The 8,881-nt window shown below is 33.7% G+C and overlaps 2 protein-coding genes across 3 annotated transcripts in view; one reads left to right on the forward strand and one right to left on the reverse strand.

Moving 5' to 3' along the window:
• The window catches only part of TMED5 (transmembrane p24 trafficking protein 5), a 12,830-nt gene continuing 3,949 nt past the window's right edge, over window positions 1–8,881 (reverse strand). The window contains exons 2-5 of one of the 2 annotated variants that reach the window (XM_014550036.1): window positions 7,082–7,139; window positions 6,565–6,662; window positions 3,429–3,612; window positions 1–374 (exon numbers count right to left, since the gene is read on the reverse strand). In XM_014550036.1, coding sequence (XP_014405522.1) covers window positions 156–374; window positions 3,429–3,612; window positions 6,565–6,662; window positions 7,082–7,139 — 559 coding nt within the window. In that variant the 3' untranslated portion in view covers window positions 1–155. The remainder of the gene's footprint in view (window positions 375–3,428; window positions 3,613–6,564; window positions 6,663–7,081; window positions 7,140–8,881) is intronic. The other variant, XM_005878983.2, reaches the window with a different exon arrangement.
• CCDC18 (coiled-coil domain containing 18) overlaps window positions 4,926–8,881 on the forward strand; it is a 153,774-nt gene continuing 149,818 nt past the window's right edge. The window contains exons 1-2 of the mRNA XM_014550012.1: window positions 4,926–4,933; window positions 5,895–5,901. The gene's annotated coding sequence lies outside the window, so the exon portion shown is untranslated. The remainder of the gene's footprint in view (window positions 4,934–5,894; window positions 5,902–8,881) is intronic.

Consider the following 8,881-nt stretch of genomic DNA (forward strand, 5'->3'; position numbering starts at 1 on the left):
GAAAGTGAAGACTTTTCTTTCACATTAAAATTAAAATTGTTTCACACTTATGGTAATAACTGAAAACATTTTGGAAATACTATTAATGGTCTTGACTGTAACAGTTCATTGCATTTTTCTGTCTCTTTTTCAATATGGAGTTTTGATATGGAGTTTTAAGTTCTACTTTTCCTCTTATCTTCAAATAGACTCTTCAGCATATAAACTTGAATGGCTGACACCACCACCATTACCACTAAATTAACCATAGACCAAAAGTTGACTCTATCAAAGTTGCTTTCTTGTATATTTCGATCGCGCGCTTCAAATGCTCTAAGAAGAGTTTGGATATGACCACTTTTGCTTAGTCGGGACTTGATACTGTTGATGGATTCCTGGAGATAAAGAAAATAATTTTACTATAAAAGAATTCTCAGTAATTTTAAGTTAATTTTAAAATGTGTTTTACAGTACCCTTCCTATTCATATGTTTCATATCTAAACACAATGTTAATAAAGGAACAGATGCTATTTAGATTACATAAAGGTTATCTGTAAGGTTATGTCATAGCTCTCCTGATACATTTAAATTATTATTTATAAATAGTTATTTAACACAGGAACAAAGCTACAAATTGAAACTAAATAAAATGAAAATATATTTGAGTTGGCACAGTGCCAGGAATTTTACATACATTATTTCTTTCTCAGCCCATGCAACTATAAGAAAATGTCTTAAAAAACAGAACTGATAAGTTTTTAGGTATTTGCCTTCATATAATTAACGCATTGTATGTTAATATTTTTTTTTCTTGGAATGTTAGTCTGGTCCAATATAGTATTTAGCAAAACACACAATGTTTTTATCTCACAAAGTAGTGAAATTAAAAACTATTTCAACTTTATATGTGCATTCTTTACACCCAAAAAGTACAACGTATTGTTAATAAAAACTTATTCCAAGGTCACATTCATTAAACAAACTTACCAAGATTCATTCTAAGTTGCATATCTTCTGAAAAAAAACAAAACTACTTCATAGTACGGACCTGATTAGAAATTATTTGAAGACTAACTATAGTCTATATGAATATAAGGTAAAATTTAGTTGAGAATTCAAATGATCCTATATAATAAAAGCCTAATATGCAAATTGACCAAATGGTGGAGCAACCGGTCGCTATGATGCACACTCACCACCAGGGGACAGATGTTCAATGCAGGAGCTGCCCCCAGCCTGCAGGCCAGTCAAGGAGAGTGCCGGTGGGGGCACCCTGATCGCCCCGCCGGTCGCCCCAGAGGGAGGCGACCAGTGGCGGCAGTGGGGTCAGGGCCGGCTGGCCAAGGCAGGTGCCAGTAGGGACCCTCCAATTGCCCCGCTGGTCACCTCACAGATAGGCCCTGATTGCCGGCCAGGCCTTGGGACCCTACATGTGCACAAATTTTGTGCACTGGGTCTCTAGTATAAAATAAAAAAATCCAAGCAACAGATTTTTTTCCTAGAGACCCACTTTGCTTAAAATCCTTATTTAAGTAAAAAAATATACTCAATTTCAGACTGCTGTGCTGATCCTATAAAACGACAAAATATAATATCATACGGGCATTTCTTTAAAGAAATACAGATATTTTCCAGGAAAATATGGAGTTCAGCTCCTCAAAAAAAGCATGCATAGTTCTTTTCAATAGCATAATGATAGTCACATATAAAATTATTTATTCAAGTTTGCAATTGTGATACAAAGTCTGGGGAGCAAATGGAAAAAGCTCCTGAAAGACACTTTATTTTCTTAAGGAATCTAAGTATTTTAAGCCATATTTAAATCGGAACTTTCTGGTCATTTTGTTTAACTGTGTGAGTAAAGTCAATCTCTGGAGAATGCAGTGAAGTACTAATAAGACTTATAACTACTTGCATTTTGTTCTTGTTGGTAACATTTATTTAAAATGGAAGAATATGTTCATTTGATTGGGTGGGAAGATTGGACTATAATGGAAATATGGATATAGCATTTCCATTTTAATTTTAAGCTAGTTCCTTATCTAAAAAATGGAATGGAAGGGAAAAGGAAGGAGGCTGAAGCTAGATTAATAATATCTAAGTCATCTTCTAGTTCTAAAATTCAACTAAGTTTAATATACATAAGAAATCATGATGAGATAAAAAACTGTCATGGTAGCCCGGCCAGTGTGGCTCACTGGTTGGAGTTGACCTATGAACTAGGAGGTCACAGTTCGATTCCCGTCAGGTCACATGCCCGGGTTATTGGCTTGATCCCCAGTGTAGGACCTGTAGGAGGAGGCAGCTGATCGATGATTCTCATCATTGATGCCTCTATTTGTCCCTCTCCTCTCCTCTCCTCATTTTTAAATGTCATGGTAAAATTAACGCCAATCAAACTTTATCCTTTCAGTTTGTATTCAGAGTGACACCAGTGGAAAAGGTATGAAAACTAACATTTATTATTTGCCAGACACTGTTTAAAGCACTTATATACATAGTGTATCACATTTCAACCTCACAACTCTAGAGGTATTGTCCCCATTTTCCAGGTTGGAAACCAAGGCTCAGAGAGCTCAGTCACCAAGGAATTACACATATGATAGGACCACTTAATATTCCAACTTACGCTAACTGATTTATGTCTCTTCTGCTATAATTTGATCATTCCTTTTCTAAGAAAACTCAGATATATTTATCAAAATATCACATTATTTTTAAAAAGTTCAGGTGATAAGAGTATTAGAAGTGTTACAAACTTGAAATAACTATGTTATTTCTCCTGCAAGAATTTCTACAATGGAGTTACAAGTATCACTGAGTAAGTTGTCCTTTGGTTACACATCTAGCTGTGGTTGAAGGGTTATGACCTTTCCCTCTAGCACTGGCAGTACTATTATTAAATGTAAATAGGTTTTTATACATGTACATTTCATTATTCATGTTTATAATAAAGCTTAAAGCAGTTCAAGAAAAGAAGCCATATCCTAAGTTTGCACTCCTGAGTGCAGTGCTAGTTTCTGATAATTGCTAGGTCTGGTTCGAGTAAAGTAAATAGTGTTCCCAAATTAATCAAATAATATCAAATTCCATGTTATAAAAACTATGATGTGGGAAAAACGCCTGTATATCTTAACTGTTTACAAATTACTCAGTGCAAGTATGCAACAGATTTTTATATTCTTCTGTTAGTGAACATTCTAAGGAAGTTTTGCAGTTAAGAGCCTATATTCAAATTCTAGTTCTCTCTCTCTGTTTATGTGATAGGAACATTACTTAATCCCCCCTAAGATACAATTTCCTCATTGGAAAACAGAGATGATCCTGATAGAGTTAAGTAAGGATTACATGAGATAATGCAGTTAAAATACTTAGCCCAGTGCCTGTCACAGAGTAAAACCTCTGGATGTTAATAATTTTTATTATTTCATTAATAGACCATACTGACCAGGATATCTTCTAGTTTCATATCCAACATATCTGTGCCAGTAATATATTTCTTCCAGTCCTCTTGTTCTTGCTCCTGTTCTCCCATATTATCCAGGATTAATTCAAAGAAAATCACCTTCTCAGAAATGGTGCTGAATGTATTATCGAAGCAGAACATGTAGTCCCCTACTTCTGTCTCTACCCTGTATTAAAAAAAGTAAATGTGTTCCATTATCAGTACTTATATTTCAAATCAAAGGAAAAAATACTACAGATAGAAGAAGTAACAGTTAATAATAATTGGACAGCTTACTGATAGACTTCCTTAGATTTAAAAGATAATTTATAATTTTTTGGGAGAGGCAACCTAGAAATATATAGAGGTAGGCAAAAATAGGTTTACAGTTTAATACAAATAAGTAATACAATAACTAATAATACAAAAATCAACTCTGTTTCGAGTAGTCACAAGTGTAAATCTACTTTTGCCCACCACTGTATATCCAAGTACTATACTTGCAATCTAGATGTGCTTGGCATTACGGTAAATGGTCTTGACATAATTTTTGGAAAAGAATTGAATTAAAAACTAGATACATGACACCTCACAATGAACTTCAATATTTATGACTACAAACCTCCCCTCCAATTGAGATTAATTTATAAAGTGAGTTTTTGGTGTTTTTTTCAAAAGCAGTGATTGATTTTCCTAAATGCTTTCTTCCAGGACTCCTACCAATTAAGTACATCTTTGGAATGTAGTTAGGGTAATATTAATTCTGTTGTTTAGAAAAATGCATTTATATACAACTCTTCATTACAGGCAGTGTTAGACAAATAGATATTATTTAATCTGTTTTAAGGCTCTGTTTGGAGAAATTTTTACTAATCCCGACTTCTAGAAGGACAGTATTTATTTTAAAGATTTAAATTATGAAAAAACTATTTCAATGCTGTAACTGAGATTTTAGTTGTCTTTAAAAAGTTAATATAGCTAAAGATAAAATTTGTATTAAAATCTAATTTTTACAAAGTAGATTTGTAAAATTCATGTAGTGATTAAGAGTGAATTAGACTGCCTGGGTTTTAGATCCTGGCTTCACTGTTGACTAGCTGTGTAACCTTCCACCAGTTTACTTAAGAGCTCTAGGCCTCAATTTCCTCATTGGTAAATTGATAAAAATATCATGTAACTCATAGGATTGTGGTGAAGAATAATATGTATACAAATACATGTAAAGTACTTAGAATAGTTTCCTGGCACATCAAAAGAACTCAATAAATGCAAACTCTTATAAATTCATTTTTGTCTCCCAATGTTTTAATGAGGGGCAATTCTGTGTACTAAAGCAATAAAATACCTTTTCCCTCTAAGAGTCAATATTAATTTATCTCTAAAAGAAAGCATAAAATTGGAGAGAAAATAAAAATTGAGAGAAACTCTATATATTTTCTATATTCTGAAATTTAAAGGTGAACTACATTTTTAGTTCTTGTTCATATACCTATCAAAGAGAAAGTATAGTTAATCCTAAGCATATCAATCTAAACTGACTTTTAAAATGGTAATTTATTTTATATATTAATAGTTTATGCAAATATTTTTCCTGAGCTCTACATAGGAAAAAGCCACTTTACAAAGCACTCTGAAAAGAGTATCTTGAAAAATTATGGTGGAGACATTTTCCCCCTCATTCAGTCATACATGTATTCAGTATTTACTATCAATTACCATGCCAGGTACTTTGGTTAATAAACACCAATAATTATAATAATAACTAGTACTTACATGTACTATGTGCCAGGGATGTTCTAAGCATCATATGGTAGAAAGTAAATATTTTGGTCCATCCTGCCTCCGCTTAATAAATATATACCCCTGCAGACTTATTTAACTTCTCTGAGCTTTCTTGTCTGTAATATGGGAATTAGGGAATCAAAGAATCTATCTCACAGTGGATTGGAATAATTAATTTAGAAGCATATAAAATGCAAGGCCTCGTTTATGGCAAATATTGGATACTCTGTATTTGCTCTTCTTCCTATAAATTCAGTTTAGTTTTAACACAACAATACTGAGTAACGAAAGAGCTAAAGTAAAATAATAGAACAACAAAACACCAGTGACAGATGGAAAAAGGAAAATAGATGAAAAAAGAGAATATATGGCCAGTTGTCAAATTTAAGCTGAAAGTGTTATAACAAGTATTTTCTTTTCATATGGTTTCCTATGGTCACATCTTTTACTTTCAGGTCTTCTAAACGTCTAAAAAGAGTAAGGTCTGAGTAAAACAATTTTTACTTATACTCACAAATGTATTTTACTGTTGTTTTAAGGAAGAAAAGAATGGGCAGAGATGATAAATTACCCGGAAGTGTAATTTACAGTTAAAATGGAAGGCCTCTTCTAGCCAAAAAGGTAGGTTCAAAATGACACAATAGATTGCATATAATACTTAGGGAATACTCATCTATTTAACCAAAGCAAGGAAAAAACAGGATCAATACAAAATGCCTAAAGAAAAAAATAAAGGTTAATGGAAAATATTCTAGTTTTTTAGACCACTATCTAGGACTATTTAGGCCGCCAGTGTGGCTCAGTGGTTGAGCATTGGCCTATGAACCAGGAAGTCACGGTTCAATTCCCAGTCAGGGCACACCCTGGGTTGCAGGCTCAATCCCGCAGGAGGCAGCCAATCAATGATTCTCTCTCATCAGCAGGAGGCAGCCAATCATGATTCTCTCTCATCACCAATGTTTCTCTCTCTCTATCCCTCTCCCTTCCCCTCTCTAAAGTCAATAAAAATACATTAACAAATAAATAAAAAGGATTGTTTAAAATGTTCATATGGTGTCCTGGCTGGTGTGATTTAGTTGGTTGGAGCAAAGTCATCCTGTACACCGAAGGGTTTAGGATTTAATTCCTAGTCAGGGCACATACCTAGGTTGTAGGTTTGATCCCTGGTTAAGCACGTCCTCGAGTGAGGATTAAAAATAATAATGATAATAATAATAATAGTAACAACAAATAATAAAATGTTCATATGGAGTAATTTTATATTGACATTTAGTATCAAATGTGCTAAATTTTCCTGCCTTGTAGATGGTCCCATTGGTATTATTCAGCTCAAGGAATCAACTAAGAGATTACTTACGTGTGAACTCCATCTGATTTTCTTTGTTCAAAAACTAAGGTTCTTCCTTCTGGAGAAGCAAGATGGAAATCAATATCTAATCCTGCTCCATCTAAAACCTGTAGAATACAGAAGAGAACACATATTACAAATTCTGAAAATAAATTATAGAAAGTAGATCCCATAATGAAGAGACTTTCTTTATAAACCTAGAGGGGTAAGAAAGTCAATGGATTCATTATAGCTAGAAAGGAGCAGAAAGATCATCTAGTTCAATTCCATTCATTTTTGGAACTGGTCTCTTTTGTACCAATTCCTGTTGGCTATCATGGAAATTTAGGCCTTATAGGTATTAGTGAAATAATCTTCCTAAAACAGTGCCTTCAAGTTGAGAAGCCCTGTAGAATAAAATAAGAATTAGCTGATACTTAGTCTAGAATTTGAGACCACCATGATCTGACTCCAACTGACTTCTTCAACACATTCATATATTACTCCCCAATATGAACAATACATTCAAGGTAGGCTGCTTACTTACTGGCCAATGAACACAATCTGTTCCTTTACAATCCCCAAATGTCCTCCTACTGCTGCTGCTGTGAAGAGAGCAGTTCACAATTACAGTTTATGCCACACATTGTCTTTTAAGTGCTTTATGTGGGTTAATTTATTCCTCACAACAACTCTAAAACGTAGGTCCTATTATTGTTCTCATTTTAATAAAAAACAAAAAAAAAATGAAGGCAGAGAGAAGAAATTTTCTCAAGATGATACAGCAAATAAGTGGCATAGCCAGAAAATATGAACTCACCAATCTCCCTCCCATGGCTACTCTTTTTCTTATATAACACTCCACTTTATTTTTCTTGGTGGCTTTAATAGAATGATATAAAAGATTACCTACTCCTGTGCTCTACTTACTGACAAAACAAAACAAAAAACAACCAACTGGCTTCAAATGGCAAGTTAAATATATACAATTCTTCTTTAAATCCCAATGAAATGAAGAAAACATAATATAAATAATCCATAACACCACCAGAAATCAAGAAGCCTGTTAAGAGACTTGAAGAGAAAGGAATTTCTGGAAGATACTCTACTGAGCAAAGGCTATATCCAGCTACCAGTATCTATTGATCTCAAAACTCACAATTAAATGTATATTATAAACAAGTGCAATGTTAGCAGAATGAACATAGAAGAAGCCTAAAAATTAGAGCATTAGAACGAGCCAAGGAATTCTCAGAACAAGGTGAAAAAGTATACGTGAAAAGTATGAGGAAAATGGTAAGACCCTTATGAAGGACAGAGCTAGAGATTTTAAATTATTCATCTAGTAAGCATTTCAAAAGGAGAGAACCAAGAGAAATGAAGGGAAGAAATCATCAAATAAGAGAATAAAAATTCCTGCTTCAAAAGATAAAATTCATTAGACTGAAAGAGTTTTAATAGATGGGAAGCAGTATAAATAAAAAAAGATCCAAAAATCCTATTGACTCTTCCAAAGGATTTAAAAAGAACAACCTGGAAACTTCCAACACCAGCAGTAAAGACTGAAAAATATCAAGAATTGGGATTGGCATCAGAATTCTTACATAGAAGATGCAAAAAATCCACAATGGAACCATGCCTTCAATGTTCCCGAGTAAAAATAAAAATTATAGTACTTACTGAAGTGAAAGCAAAAAGTAAGAGCAATTTTCAGATATCCAAGGACTCAAAACATACTAAAAGAATTACTCAGGATATCCTCAAAAAAAAAAAAAGATATCCATTAAGTCAGAAAACGAGCTATACCAAAACTAAGCAAAGATTTCAGTAAAGCTAAGTTTAAAATATATTTTTGTTAGTGGCTATCAGGCTTAATGAAATTGTTAGAAATGGCACTTAAGAATACAGAAGCTGCCCAGCCATCATGGCTCAGTGGTTAAGCTTCAACCTATGAACCAGGAGGTGGCTGTTCCATTCTGGTCAGGGAACATTCCTGACTTGCAGGCTCGATCCCCAGTGTGGGATGTGCAAAGGCAGCTGATCAATGATTCTCTCTAATCATTGATGTTTCTATCTCTCTCTCCCTTCCTCTCTGAAATCAATAAAAATATATTTTTTAAAAATACAGAAGCCAACTTATACCATAATCCAAATCTAAACTCCCCACTGATTTTAATGGAACATGAAAGGCAAGTGCCACTTTCCCCTGTCTGTATGCTATGGTAATAATGTTTCAATTCCTCAAAAGTAGTCTGTCTTACTCCTCAATGCCTTATCATGTGTTCTTTTTTTTTTTTAATATATTTTTATTGATTTCAGAGAGGAAGGGAGAGGAAGGGAGAGATAG

This window comes from Myotis brandtii, unplaced genomic scaffold (assembly GCF_000412655.1).
Source record: "Myotis brandtii unplaced genomic scaffold, ASM41265v1 scaffold58, whole genome shotgun sequence".
NCBI classification, from domain to species: domain Eukaryota; kingdom Metazoa; phylum Chordata; class Mammalia; order Chiroptera; family Vespertilionidae; genus Myotis; species Myotis brandtii.